This window comes from Sciurus carolinensis, chromosome 8 (assembly GCF_902686445.1).
Source record: "Sciurus carolinensis chromosome 8, mSciCar1.2, whole genome shotgun sequence".
In the NCBI taxonomy this organism is placed as follows: domain Eukaryota; kingdom Metazoa; phylum Chordata; class Mammalia; order Rodentia; family Sciuridae; genus Sciurus; species Sciurus carolinensis.
This window is the reverse complement of record NC_062220.1, coordinates 129,097,290-129,112,506: the sequence shown is the minus strand read 5'-3', so window position 1 is coordinate 129,112,506 and position 15,217 is coordinate 129,097,290. Positions and strand designations below refer to the sequence as shown.

The 15,217-nt window shown below is 44.8% G+C and overlaps 2 protein-coding genes and 1 non-coding gene across 7 annotated transcripts in view; 1 reads left to right on the top strand and 2 right to left on the bottom strand.

Annotated features, from left to right (window-relative positions):
- Positions 1-1,456: 1,456 nt before the first annotated feature.
- LOC124991001 (cytochrome b-c1 complex subunit 9) lies at positions 1,457-3,741 on the bottom strand. The gene is made up of 2 exons (XM_047561624.1): positions 3,540-3,741; positions 1,457-1,716 (listed from the first exon to the last, which is right to left on the bottom strand). The coding sequence occupies exons 1-2, from the start codon at positions 3,687-3,689 to the stop codon at positions 1,672-1,674; spliced, it is 195 nt and encodes a 64-aa protein (XP_047417580.1). The 5' UTR covers positions 3,690-3,741; the 3' UTR covers positions 1,457-1,671.
- Positions 3,742-4,011: 270 nt separating this feature from the next.
- The window catches only part of Zmat5 (zinc finger matrin-type 5), a 35,574-nt gene continuing 24,368 nt past the window's right edge, over positions 4,012-15,217 (top strand). For all 5 annotated transcript variants that reach the window (XM_047561240.1, XM_047561238.1, XM_047561237.1 and 2 more), the window contains exon 1: positions 4,012-4,131. The gene's annotated coding sequence lies outside the window, so the exon portion shown is untranslated. The remainder of the gene's footprint in view (positions 4,132-15,217) is intronic.
- Positions 7,651-7,726, bottom strand: Trnav-cac (transfer RNA valine (anticodon CAC)). Its single transcript has one exon. It is a non-coding gene; the product is annotated as a tRNA-Val (tRNA).

Below are 15,217 nucleotides of genomic sequence, written 5' to 3'. Positions count from 1 at the left end.
ATACGCCTCAGGAAGGACAAAAATTTCTAAGTTCTCTTCTACCTGTACATGGGTGGAGACCTGAATCTTCATCCCTCAGAGAAGATTCTGGATGATCCAGCCGTCTGGTTAAATCACACCAAGTTCAAAGTGATATAGACACTTACCAGGTGAGTCATTTACCTTCCCAGGTCAAGCAGTTTCCCAGGTACAAAAACTGGGCTGCTCTACACCTGCCCAGTGCTTTCCAGTGTTCTCCACTGCTACCCTAAACCAGGCTGCTCAGTTTTCAGGGTCTCTTTATAGTCATGGGCTCTAGCCAGGAGCATGGAATCGGCAGGTTCCTAGGTAGAAGCGTTTTCTCCCACCTGCTTCCAATTTAATCAACTCGTCCTGCTAGAGTGAGGTTTTTTAATAAAACAGAACTTGTTGCTCCCTTGCTTAAGCCATTTCCACTTTAATTTTTGCAAAATCCAGAATCTCTACTGACGCACCAGGTCCTGAAGGATCACCTTCAACCCCCTTCAGACTCCTAGGCTGTTTATTCTTTGAACAGTAAACAGTAAATCCATTCCCCAGTATGGAGCCATCAAACGTGCTACTTCCTATTTTGGTTCCAATATCCAATCTAAGTGGCTCAGCCTTATCACCTCCAGGTCTCAACTTAGTCACACTGCACTGTTCCCCAATTCTGAGCCTAGTCTGTAATTATGTAGGATGGCATTTATACTGTCTCCCCCCATGGGAATTAAAGCTCCATTTGCTAATTTCCACAATACATCCTGCTAGCACAGTGGCTACCCAAACTTTTGTTGAATTAATGACCAGACCAGGTTTCTAGATCTCCTCTTCCTTACATTCCTATTGCTCTAGCTTTCAAGCAGAATGCTCAGGTCCTTAGAAACCATGTCTCTGCCAACAGCTTCCTCCAACTACCAGCATCTACAACATCCCTACCTGTATTAGAAGTACATAAAAACTCACAAAACCCACATGCAACAGGTATTTGTATTATCCCCATCTGAGATATGGAAACTGAAGTTCAGCAAGGTCAAGTGCAAGAGTGGGATTCAAACCCAACCTAGCATTCAAATAACCTGAACTCGCAAGTTGAACTCTGATAGGAGGTTGTGGCCCAGCAGCTTACCAAGAAATTCATCAAGTTAAAAGGCAGAATAGAGACTAGACTGAGGCAGGTTTGGCCAAAGGACCCAAGGCCATTTCCCCCAGCAGAGACCACAATGCTTCCCATGGCCAAGAGAGTAAGGTCACCTCTGTGTGACTTAAGAATGTAATGAACAGTTTTGAGAACAATGTTGAAGGCAGTACCTCCAACTCGGCCTGTTCTGAAAACCAGAATTCTTTGGAAGTTAATGGAAAACTCCACTTGGCGGAGTCAGTCCGTCAGATATTTGCAGAAGGCTTTAACTGACAAGTGAAGCTCAGGTAAACAAAGGACCCAGTGCAGAAGCAGGTCTCAAGGACAATTTACATTTATTTGCTGATGACTCTAAACACACTTCAAACACAGTAGAAGTTAAATAGTCTGTTTGTTAGGTGGAGCCATTTCTTGTCAACAGCTACAGGTGGTCCGAGACGAATACTTGAGAATCATCTTCAGGCTGTGGCCCCAGCTCTGGACAAACAGCTGGTGAGTGGACCTGGTCCTTTCATTTCCTTGGAGGTGAGAAACTACTCTTTGTTCTCGTACTTGTGCTTGATATGTTTCCACAGCTTCTGCATTTAAAAGACAAGAACCATAAACTGTAACCTTTGCTCTCCCACTTTACAAATACTCCACTGCCCAACTAAAACAAGCTTGAAAGAAACCAGTGTCATGTTCTGAATAAAAATGCACAGCTGTGACGGGCAGAATGGAAGCAACACTAGGTTTGATACACAATTCTTAACGTTTATAAAATACTTTGAAGGTGGAATGGACACACGTATTTGGAGAATCTCCAAAGAACACAATTATTAAGAAACAGCCTGGAAGCCAGGTACAGTGGTTCAGGAGGTTGAGGCATGATGATTGCAAATTCAAAGCCAGCCTCAGCAACTTTAGCGAGACCTGTCTCAAAAAAAAAAAAAAAAAAAAAAAGGGCAGGGGGGCGGGGTGGTGGCTGGGGATGTGACTCAGTGGTTAAATTCCCCTGGGTTCAATACCTGGTACCAAAAAAATTTAATTTAAACAAGGTCTGAAAGATGTCTCAATTCTTTGACACCCAGGTATCTAGAGGTCCTAAGTTCACAGTTCCCAAATATTTCACATTGAGTTACTGTTTTGTTTACTCAACCTAAATTGATTGCAATTATCATTCCTAAAAGCACAGAAAAATGGGTGGGTTATGACAACATACTTAGATGCCTTTCCAGATCAGTGGGGAAGGCCTGTGGAAATGCTTACAAAAAATGGAACAGTAGCAACACTTTCGTGTGGGCAGGAAGTTGTCCTGGCCTAGGACAGTATGGCAAAACACAGGGGAATGGTGAACAGCGCTGTCTGCACCAGGCCTTTCCCAGTACAGTCACAATTTGATGATATAAACATGTACAGAACCTAGCACAGTAAACCTAAAAAGTGTTGCTGTTGCCTTCTTACTTCCTCTAAGAAATGTAATGAATGCTGTTTTTAAGCGGTACATCTATCAGGCACTGTATCTGTATTCCGAAGTACTATTATGATCTCTATTTCAGATAAAACCGAAGCTCAGAGAAGTTACATAACTTGTCCGATTTAATAGTACTGTTATTAAGTGACAAGGCCCAGTACTCCCAGATAGGCTCTTTGATCGCCTAACCTTTTTTTTTCCCCCCTCTACATGTTTTATTAGTGCATTATAGTTGTATATAATGGTGGGATTTATTGTTACATATTCGTACATGCACACAATATAAGAATATAATATGGGGGCTGGGGCTCAGTGGTAGAGTGCTTGCCTTGCATGCATGGGGCACTGGGTTCAATCCTCAGCACCACATAAATACAGTAAATAAAAATAAAGGTAAGATGTCCATGTATAACTAAAAAAAAAAATTTTTTTTAAAGGCGATAAATACCCAATATAACTCCGCAGCTAGGCCCTATTTTTAATCATAAATACAAAGCTGCCAGCATGGAACGTCTTGGGAACTGAAAGTGCAATTTCAAAAGGTCATCCACGGTGTCTTAAGGTGTCCTTTTCACGACTGTTTCAATCTGCTCTTGAAACTCTCGGAGGAGACAAGGGTCCGGGTTCCAGCTCTGACCTGCAACTGACTTACTAGTGGTGTGGCCCTCATAAATCCTTTGGTCTAATCTGGTTTTAGTTTTCTGCAAATGAACGTATGGGCATGTAAGGTGAGACATTATGAATACTTGCAACCCCTACAAAATAGGATCGATGGATTTCATTCATCGTTTTAGGATTCACAACAAACGGGGCGGGCTGATGGCAGTCGCGACAAAAGACGCCTATGGTTTACCCTTTTCCCGGTGAAGATGGACGGAGCCCCGTTCCAACTCACTCCCACCATCATCCCGCAGGTGGGCCCAAGGTCAGAATGGCCCAAGCCCTCACCCCCTGGTTGATGTGCTCGTAGATCGCGTCCGCGCCCTGATCGAAGGCGCGCTCGAAGAACAGGGCGCCCACCGCGATGGTGAGGGCGAAGGTGGAAGTCCTGCGGAATAGCAAGGAGTACAACTTCGCAGTAAGCGCCGGAGCCGCCATGTTTCCTCACAGCCGAACTCGAGCCACCGCGCCTGTGCCGAGGCCGACCTCGCTTTCCAAGGGCCTCCTCGTGCAACGCTTTCTGGGATTTGTAGTTCCCATGAATAGAAATGCTCGTCGTTTTGAATCACAGAGGTAACTAATAACCTGCACACGAGAAAATAAATCTCAAGAAATTCATATTCCCCACAGCCCAAGTTTGATACTCTTTATTACCCAGTTTTTTCCCCAGTCTTTCCTTGCTGCTTGAATATTTAAAACTACAACTCCCAGAAGTCCTCGTGTTACCCAGCTCCTCCCACGCGGTCTCGGCTTAGCTTTTGCGAAGCTTTCTGGGAAGGGTGGGCTAAAGCCCAAGAAAGGACTATGAATACCAGCAAGCAGTGCGCGAGGCGAGGGCATTGGAGGAGGAGCTCGTAGCCGTCCAGCCCCGCGGAGCCAGGTACCTCTTTGGCTGGACGTGAGGGGCGAGGTTTAATCTCTCCTCCAGCTGGAGGGTTTGGGCTCCTGCTTCTAGATATGCCTTGTCCCGCCATATACTAGGGTGGGGAGTGGGTAAAGGGTCTAAGGGAACTGAGCTTCCTGGACCCTGCTCGTCTCTCTGCCACTGCCCGCCCCAAGTACAGGCTTAGAGGTGCCAAAAGTCCTTGGGGTCTTGGGGGCGGAGCTGTTCAGCCTGGCCTTTGGGGAAGGAACGATTCTGATTGTGCTTTCTCTTGTGCCTTCACTTCTGGGCTTCAAGTCCAAGAATGTAGGTGACCTGGGAATAGAAAGAACTTCTTGGGAATAGAAAGAGCCAGGGCTTTGGGGTAAAGGGTATTCATTAAATGTTTTCCGTGGTGAAGAAGCCCCTGTCTTGAGGAGCGCTCATTGTACTTTGTATGGGCTGTTAGGGAGGTGACAGTTAACAAAGTAGTGCTTTGAAAAACAAGAGAATGGATGCTTGAGGTAGCATGATGGTGCTAGTTTTGCCTGGGTGGCAGCTCTGAGCGTGACAGTTGACTAGAGACCTGAATGATTTTAGTAGTCAAACAGGAAAATGTTGGTGCAAAGGTCCTGAGGTGGCTGCAGTCCTGGGATATTTTAAGAGAAAATAGGGTGGACTATGAAGAAGTAGGCTGGAATCAGCTCAGTTTAGCCTTGTAACCCATGGTAAGGAGTCTTAGTTTCTCTTAATTGCGCTAGTAAGCCACTGAAGGGTTTTAAACAGGGATGCTACAAGATCTAATTTATATTTTAATGTCATTATTCTGGATGCTCTCTGGAGAATGAACTGAAGAGGAGACGTTACTGCTGTAGATCAACTGAAGGATGATGATGATTTAAATTAGGTCGTTGATTAAATAAGCAACCAGATTTTTTTTTTTATTACTTTAGGTGGTAGGGCAAACAGAACAACTGGCAGATGTGTGCAGGAAAGAGGAATGGAGCTTTGACCTCAAAATGGCTTAAAATCAACAAAAATGATCTTTAGTTTTGTTTTAGCCACATTCCATTTATATCTGAAGTGGAGATATCCCAGGTGAATTGGGATCTGTGTCTGCAGTTTAGAGAAGTCTGAGCCTGAGATAGTAGCCATCAGGATAGGGGTGGCATTCAAAACCAGGGACCAGACTTCAGGCCTGGCTCTGCCTCTTGCTTGTGACCTTGATCAGGTCTGGACTTCTGGCCCTATTTAATTCATCTGTAACGAGCAACAGTTGATTGGCCCATGCCTATATTCCCAGTTACTCTGGAGACTGAGGCAAGAGAATCACAAGTTCTAGGACAACCTAGGCAAGTTAGCAAGACCCTGTCTCAACATAAAAAATGAAAAGGACTGGGAATGTATCTCAGTGATGATGGCAAAGTGCCTCTGGACTCAGCCCCTGTGGGAAGGTGAGTAGGGAAATTAACAGTAATGCCTGGTTAGGGAACTAGAAGGAGAAGCGTGAAATGTTCTACACCTGGGATGAGTTATACTTCCTGCGGTTATTTACTGTTTGCAAAGCATCCTGGTAACTCCTTGGGGCAGAAAGTAGTGAGCCTGAAGGGAAAGACTACTTACTTCTGGCTAATCACCTGCAACAACTCTGCAAAGAACTAATCTGGCTGATGGACAGTTCAGAGGGAATTATTTTAGGTGGGATGAACAGGGAAGAATACAGGGAGTTAAAAATATGGTTTATTCTCCTGTTTTATTTTTTATCTTTTAAATTGAAATTCTCACTTTGGAATAACAATTTTTATTTATTTATCTTTTTGATATGGGGGATTTAATCCAGGTGAAATTTTACCACTGAGCTACATTCCCAGCTCTTTTTATTTTTCATGTTGAGACAAGGCCTTGCTGAGTTGCTGAGACTGGACTTGAACTTGCAATCTTGGTGTCTCAGCCTCCCCAGTCACTGGGATCACTGACATGCACCACCATGCCCCGCAGAACAACAATTTTTGAAAAGCTAATTATCTTTAAGCCATCATTTTCAACTTAGAAATTATTATTCTGTACATAAATCTAGGAAAGTAAGAAAAATGGCCTTAACTTTGCCTTTGATGTTTGAACTCAAGTCGAACAAACTAAATTCCTTTAAACACTCAACCCTATTTGCAGCTTAATTACATTCCCTTAAACATTTTAACTCCATTTATAAATTTAATATATTTGATTTTCTTTTTAAGTCCTTTAGATATATAATGTAACAAGCTTAATTTCCCCAAGGATACTTAGTTACTAGAAAATCTAATAATTAAACTTACAAACATACTGAATTTCAAGTTCTTATAAACAATTTAATACTTTTTACAGACTTAGTAAAATTCTCTTGTCAGTGGTTCTTGTCCATCTAAAAAATATAGACTCTTTCTCTGACAAATCAGAATATGGGGGCTTCCTTAAGTAACCTTTGTAGCACCCCAGGTGATTCTAATATACAGTGTTCCAATTATTGCTAACCTCTCAAACTAAAATCACAAGTCTAATGTCAATTATTGAAATATATCAATTACCTAACTGTACATTTTAACTTTTATATCTTAAATTAGAATCACAATACTTATTAAATATTTAATGTCAAGTTATTTTCAATATTACTGATACTTTTTCTTTTTGGTACTAAGGATTGAACCACATCCCCACATCTCCATCCCTTTTTATTTTTTGAGACAGAGTCTTGCTAAGTTGCTGAGGGGATCCCTAAGTTGCTGAGGCTGATGTTGAACTTGTGATCCTCCTCTCAAAGCCTCCCGAGTCACTGAAATTTCACCACCAAGCCAGGCACAGTGTTACAGATACTTTTTGTTCTTAACTTCTGAACCACATCTCCAGCCCACCCCCAACCTTTTTTTTTTTTTTTTTTTTTGAGATACTTTCTCACTAGGTTGCTTAGGGCCTTACTAAATTGCTGAAACTGGCTTAGGGTCTTGCTAAATTGCTGAGGGTATCCCTGAGTTACTGAGGCCTATGTTGAACTTGTGATCCACCTCTCTCAACTTTCCAATCACTGGGTTTACAGGCATATGCCACCATGCATAGCCTTACAGATGCTTTTAAATACCAGGTATATGCTGATTTTTACTAGACTTAGGTCAGGCACCTTAGTACAGTGAACTTGATTTATTCTTCCACCTCACCTCTGTTTTCAGTTATAAACTTTCCTGGAGTATATGACGAGATACTTATCCAGTAAGAAAATGTTATGCTTTGCATCAAATTGGGGTTACCATTTCAGTGAGCTGAGTTTATTTGTAATCAGACTGATTTCTGTCTGCTGCCACACAAATCCAGGGGTGGGGATGTCTACTGGGAATGACTGTCCCCACCACAGACTGCCTTTGGAAGTCAAGGGGAAATTCATTCCTTCAGGCTTTTGTTTCTTAGAAGATCCTTACTAGGAATACTAGACTTACTAGTTAAAATGCAGATTTCTGAATCCTCTTCCCGATCTGTTAAGTCAGGATTTCTTGACCCTGACCAAGGAGCCGAGTATGCTGGGGATTGAACCCAGGACCTCATGCATGTGAGGCAAGCACTCTACCACTGAGCTACATCACAGCCCGGGAGACTTCATTCTTAAAATGGTTCCCTTCTGGGAGGTATGGAAAATTTTGAGCAGGGGTAATTTAAGACAGTTGATCCGATGCAACCCAGGTGGGGTAAACTGAGGAGGCTGGGTCCAGATGTAAAGAGGTGAGATTTGCCTTGGGCAGCAGGAACAGTGGTGACAGAGGGTCAGATGGTATTTGAAGTCCAGACTGGGCACAGAAGAAGGAGGATAACAGAGGTGGTTCTAAGTCCACATATCTCTTTTGGAAATCTCTTCCAGACTATCTTTATCTTTCCTATTTGGAAATTGAGCTCCTGGAACCTATAACTATCTAATGAGCTATCTGGAGCCCAGATTTGGGGTCTGGTGACTTTCACTGGGCGTTAGGTCATGCTAGGCCAGGTCAAGCTGGAATCAGGGCTTACCCTGTCAATCTTCAGCCAGAAGCTGAGGGGAACTATCTATTCTGTCCCTTTCAACCACCAACCCTAACTGATTTATCCAGGCAAATCAGGTACCTGGAACCATCCTGGCAGTCTTCTGAGGGAGAAGGAATAGGATTTAACCCTGCTTGGCAGATTTCCCATGTGGGGTGTGTGTGTATGTTTGTTTGTATGTGTGTGTGTTGCTGGGGATCAAAGCCAGGGCTGCACACGTTAGGCAAGAGCTCTCCCACTGAGCCACATCCCCAGACTCCACATTTTTTAAGTGATTTCAGATTTTAAAACAATACACACTAAACGTAGAAACTGCTTAGAAAAATAGAAAAAACACAAAATTTAAAAAAAATCCACGTGTAATCCTATTATCCAGACATAAGCACAGTAAATATTTTGTTCTGTTCTAGTCTATGTGTATATAGGAAGAGGAGACTTTCTCCTTAAAACAGTGGTATCATATTGAACATACTTATGTCATAATGAGCCACTTTATTTATGTATTGCTTTCATTTAGCAATATAGAGTGAACATTTGTCCAGACGAGGAAATAGTTTCCTTTGACTTGACTTTTTTCTTTTTTTTCACGGTACTGGGGATTGAACCCAGCCCTTTTTGTTTTTTATTCTAAGACAGGGTCTCTTTAAGTTGACCAGACTGGCCTTAAACTTCCTATCCTCCTGCCTCACACTCCAGTCATTGGGACTGTAGGCATGTGCCACTGTGCCTGGCTTTTGTCTTTTTTTTTTTTTTTTTTTTTTTTTGTAGTTGTAGAAGAGCCCAGTACCTTTATTTGTTTGTTTGCTTTTTTATTTTTGTTTTTTTTTTAATGTGGTGCTGAGGATCGAACCCAGTGCCTCACACGTGCTAGGCAAGTGCTGTACCGCTGAACCACAACCCTTGTCCTGGCTTTTGCCTTTTTAATGGCTGTATGGTGTGCTGTTTAACTGATGTGATCCATACCCTACTCATGGTGCTTGCCAAATGTGAGCTTTCTGTGGCCACGATGTTTTTTCAGGGTTAGATGAGAATAACAATAGTAGGCTTTGTGTACCTTGCCATTGAACCCTTGTCCCCAACCCACACAGGACTATGAGGAGTGGATAACTTCTCTTCCTACTGCTGGACATTCAGGTTTCCATTTTAGGATAAATTACATCTGTTGTGATCATTGGGGTACAGATTGAGTATCCCTTATCCAAAATACTTAAGACCAGAAGCTTCATATTAGGGATGCTCAATCTGTACCCACGAACTTTGTGATTGTCTCCGATCATTTTCTTACATAAATTGGATTCAGGTACCCATTTGGTACCACTGGGCACAAAGCTTGTTACCTAATACTAGTATCGGGGACATACTGTCAGCTAGCCTCGGCACATCTCAGTCTACATTCTTGTGAGATCAGGGACTCTGTGGTGAGATGTGAACCACTATCTGGCAGAGAGAAATTGCTGAGCAAATGTTTTTCTGGTCAATGAGTGAATGAAAAGAGAACCATGGAACCTTGGGGTTGTGCATGTAGGAGTGGGAAGAGGGGCCTCCTTTGACTTAGGAGTGTTTTGGGACATGGAGCTCTTTGTACCTATGGTTCCCACAGATTTTAAAATAATTTTTTACATTCTTTTATTCCATTGTATTGGTTATCTTCTGCCACATAACAAATTACCCCAAAACTTAATGACTTAAGACAATAGACATTTATTATTTCATGCTGTTTCTCAAGATTAGGAGTTTGGAAGTGACTTAGTCTCTGGAGGTTGCAAACTGTTTCTTAGGCCATAGTTATCTGAAGACTGCCCTGGGACTGGAGGGTTCGCTTCCAAGTTTTCTCACCATCGTACTCAGCCTTTTCATTTCTGTGACCAAAAGACCCAAGAAGAACAATTTTAGAGGAGGAGAAGTTTGGGGCTCACAGTTTCAGAGGGCTCAGTCTGTAGATGACCAGCTCCATTGCTGTGGGCCGAGGGTGAGGCAGAGTAGCATGGTGGAAGAATGTGGAAGAAGACAGCAACTCAGGACTTGACAATCAGGAAGCAGAGAGAGAGCTCCACTCAACAAGGACAAAATATGAGCCCCAAAGGTGCACCCTCAGTCATCTGCCTCCTCCAGCTACACCCTATGCGCCTACAGGTATTACTCAGTTAATCCACTTAAGTGGATTAACACTAATGAGGTTAAGGCTGTCATAAGCCAATCATTTCACCTCTGAACTTTCTTGTATTGTCTAACATATGAACTTTTGGGGGACACCTCATATCATTCACTTGGCTGTTGGTAGGGGCTCAGTTCCTCTCCACATGGGCCTCACCATAAGGCTGCTCACCTCACCACATGGCAGCTGACATCCCCTAGATGAAGTGATTAGAGAAAGACACTAAGAAGGAAGCTGCAGTGTCTTTTATAACTTGTCCATGGAAATGGCATTCCATCACCTCTCTTCTCGGTCACAGACCAACTCTGATGCAGCTCTTGAGGGACCATACGAAGTGGAGAAATCAGGAGGAAGGATCCCTGGGGGCCATGGAGGCTGGCTGCTACCTCCACAAGTGCACAGTGAGCATCATTTGTGGGCCAGGAACTGTGCTAAGCACCCAGCATGCATGACTGAGTGCTCGTAGTCATCTTTTAGAATAGCATTATTACCCTGTCTTCCAGATGAGATGTGAAGGATAATGAGTTTGCTGAGAGTTATACCATCAGAGAGTGACAGGGATGAAATTCAGACCTGGGTTGAGTGATAGATACTCCTTGACTTAGGTCGGGTTACCTCCTGATAAACCCATTGTAAGTTGAAAATATGGTAAATAAAAAATGCATTTAAAGTGCTGGGATGTGGCTGAAGATTAGAGCACTTGCCTAACATGCATGAGGCTCTAGGTTCAGTCCCCAGCACCACACAGAAAAATTGCATTTAATACGACTAACCTACCTAACGTCGCAGCTTAGCAGCACAGTATACTGTGTAGTATCAGCTTCCCCTTGTCCTAGCAGGACTGACTGGGTGCTGTGGTGCACTGCCGTGGCCCAGCATCACACTGCATAGATCCATCCCGGAAGATGAAAATGAGTATCACTTTCAAAGCATCGTAAAGTCAAAAAATCTAAAGCTGAACCATTGGAAGTTGAGAACTGTCTGTGTTTAAGAAAAAGTAACTTCTAAGGGTAGACCAGGATGGTCTGTGTGACTTTGGGTAGACTCTCCTCCTCTCTGTTTTTCTGTCATCTGCCACCCTAGCTTAGCATTGCTCTGAGGACTTGGAATCAGCCTGCTTAGATCCTGGCCCCATCCCAGACCGCCAAGTTAGAAATTTCTGTGGGTGGGGCTCCCACTACCTTAGACTGCTGTGAATAAGATGAAGCACCTCACCCCAAGGTGGGCGGGAAGCACACACACAAACAAGGTTAGAATGAGAAAACTGTGTAGTTACAGTCAAACACCGGGGCGTCTGAAGGATGGATGCCGCTAACATATGGGAGCTCCTGTCAGGGAAGACATCTGCATTTCCTTGGCACTTCTGTTGGAGCAGGGGCTCAAGCAGGCAGTCTGGGCCACCACCAGACTCCAGACAGCTGACATACGCGGCATTGGGACATTTCCGTGCTCCTAGTGGGCGTGCGATAAAGCTGTCCTCTGGCTGTGGTTTACTGTTTACCTGGACTCTGGTGGTGCCATAATTAGAAGAAATGACAGGTGAGCTTGAGGGCAGCGTGTGGTGAGCTCAAGTCCAAGATAATTACAGTGTGCATCCCAGCCCCTGGCCAAGCTGAGCTGTTGGCTTATTTTAGCCCTGTGCCAAAGCCAGCTCTGTCCCTGCGATGCACACAGTGAAGTGAACCGAGAGATTGATGAAGTACAAATGTCTGCCCTGCAGCAGCCTCACAGTGGGATAGGAAGAGAATGGGCTCTGGGGTCAGCCAGACCCAAGAAAGAACACTGACTCTGGGTGCCTTGGCTGTGGGCCTCCAGCACATAGCTTCACAGCATCGTGGTGAAGACTCCAAGAGGTGGAATGTGGGGTTCTCAGCATTGCTGGCCCAGCAGAATTCAAGATAATTGAATTCAAGATGCTGAACTGGCACAGCATCATTGTTATTGACACTGATTGCTACCATTATTGTTTGTGTCTCTCCTGTCCATGCCTGAGAGTAGATTAGAAGTATTTCTGAGGCTGTTTCCTTATCTGCAAAATGGACCCCATGCTAGACTCAGAGGACTTGCATGAGAATTAAATCTGAAGTGATTTTCCCTCAGCCCACCCGCAGTCTCTTTTCTTCCTTCTTCTGCGCCTCAGTGTCTCAAATAGTGGGTCATCATTTCTTTGAGTCCAGAGGGTTGAAATCAGATGCCGGGAAATAGCCAAGTGAGGAGTAAGCCAGTAGAATCAGGTTCCATGGGCAGCTGTATAGTGGAGCAGGCCAGGGCTCTGTTGGACACAGATGTCCTGTGGGATGAAGCTAGGTGGCAGTGAGAGAACTTCAGGGCTTTCCTTGTCTCCCTTGCATGCTCCTCATCTTTATACCCAGATGGAGAAGAGGGAAGTACTGGCATTGAGAAGAGAGTGGGAGTCCTTGACTTTTGTAGGCTGCTTGCTCCTTCATTCCATAAGCACTAATGGCCACTGGAGTAGGCCAGGCCCTGTTCCAGGTGCTGGGGAATAGCAGTCAGTCAGACAGACAGACAGCTCTGCCCAGGAGAAGCCTGTATACTAGTGGAGGAAGCAGGTCCTCAGGACAGCAATCAGCATGTGAGGAGACATGCTATAGAAAACAGCCAGGTGTAAGAGGGACCAGGGTGCCTGTGAAATTGACTTTGCAATTGTGTGTGTGTGTGTGTGTGTGTGTGTGTGTGTGTGCACGCGCGTGCGCGCATGCATGTGCATGCAGTACTGGGGATTGAACTCAGGTGCTTTGCCACTGGTCTACATTTCAAGCTCCTGCCTCCCATTTTTTATTTTGAGACAGAGTCTCCCTAAGTTGCCCAGCTGGACTTGAACTTATGATCCTGCCTCAACATCCCAAATAGCTGAGATTATAAGTGTGCACCATTGCACTCTGCTGACTGCACTTTTAAGTGGTATTAGGATATGTTTACCAAGTGGGTGAGGGAATGAGTGCCCAGGTGATACCATTAACAGCAGTAGCACCTCCTTTTTTTCTTTCTTTTTTTTGCAATGCTGAATGCTGGGGATGGAACACATCCTTGCGTGTGCTAGGCAAGGGCTTTACCACTCAGCCCTAGCCCTACACCTCCATTCTTGAGCACTTACTCTATGCTGTTGTGGGCCCTTGGTATCCGTGGCCCTCTTTGTCAACCTTGGATTGAAAATGTTCAGGAAAAAAAATGTGCTGAACATGACAGAGATTTTTCTCATCATCCCCTAAGCAACATAATACAACAACCATTTTCATGGCTTTTGTATTGTATTAGGTATTATAAATAATCTAGAGATGATTAAAGTATGTGGGAGAACATGTGTAGGTTATATGCAAATATACCATTTTATATAAGGGTCTGGAGCATCAAAGGATTTTGATATCCACAGAGGTCCTGAAACCAATCCCCCATGGACGACAAAGGATGACAACGACCCTGGTGAATCCTCTGCAGCTCTGGGATCCTTGTTTTATAACCAAGGACAGACTCAGGGACATGAAATAATTTTTCAGAGATCACCCAGGTGTAAGTGGCAGAGCTGGAATTCAGATCCAGACCTGTGTTGTCCCGCTAGCATCTCAATGCCCCTTGGCTATGAGGAGCCAGCTTTGGCACCTGGCAAAGCTCTGGGAAGTCAGCAAATGTAGCAGCCATAGACCTGGGCCCTGGAAGTGGGTTGGTGGCACCACCTGTGTTCCTAGTGGGAAAGTGGAGCTGGATCATTCTGTGTTCTGGACAGGGGACAGTGCCTTGCTCACATGCTGCTGAACACACCACCCTCAGAGGATGAGGATGAATCATAACAGAGAAGGCCAGCTTAGTCAGCACCCCCTGCTAGTGTCTGGGCCCCGACACCTAAAGATGCTGCAGCTGTCTCCCTCAGTCCCTGTCCCGGCCCCTTACTCAGGGTCCCTGGTCCCACTCAGGGCTGCTAAGTGTGGTAGTTTGGGTTGTCTTGTGCAAGGATGCCTGGCTAGTGGTGAGTTGGAGCTGAAATCTAGCCAACATTCTGTTTGTCAAGGTGTGTGTCTGGCAAGACACTGTATCTGTCAAGACAGTTGTGCAGATCGCACCTTTTCCTAATGTGCGCCAAAACACTGGAGTGGGAGGCAGTTGGGTCAGGAGTCTAGAATTTTGTGCCTTGGGAGGTCACCTTGCAAAGGCCAGTTCCTGCCCAGGAATGGGACTTTGGGCACATAACTGTGGGGACAAGCTTTTGAGGTAAATGGGAACACTAGCCCCCCTGTGAGGGCTGTTATTTGGTTCCTCTACAGGTGGTGGGAGCTCTGCTGAGCTATTGTTCAGGGTAGGCAACTAGGCCTACCATGGGTGTTGAGGTTCCAGTTCCATTTCTGCCTCTTCTGCTGTGGGCTTTGGGGGGCTCCCTTCCCCTCTACTGGCCTCCCTTTCCTTATCTGTAATATGGACCAGCTGACCCCAGAGGTTATTTGGGCAGTGACATCCTGCTTCTTGTTTGAGCCTTTGTTTTCTGGAAGCCAATAATATGGATGGGGATGGCCAGCGTTTCTTGAGCACTTCCTGTGGGCCCAGCTCTGTGCTAAGTGTGTATGTGGATGATCTCGTCCTCACTGCAACCCCTTGAGGGGTACAGCTAGTATTTATCTCAGTCTTCATAGCATTAACTGAGGCCAGAAGTTAAATGATGATCAAGATCACCAAATGAGAAAGTGGATGTAAACCCTGAGGTTACCTCCAGAGCCCAGCCCGTACTCCTTGCCTCATGCAGCCTGCCAGGCATGCAACCCAAATAATTGCATGGCCTTGTTCTCAATGCTGTCCCCAGCCGGGATGACTGGGCCAAGGGACGATCATGGGTACCTTCTCATCTGATTAATGGATGTTAGAAATGCAGAGGTCCTTAGAGATCACCTAGTGTAGCCAGTCTCT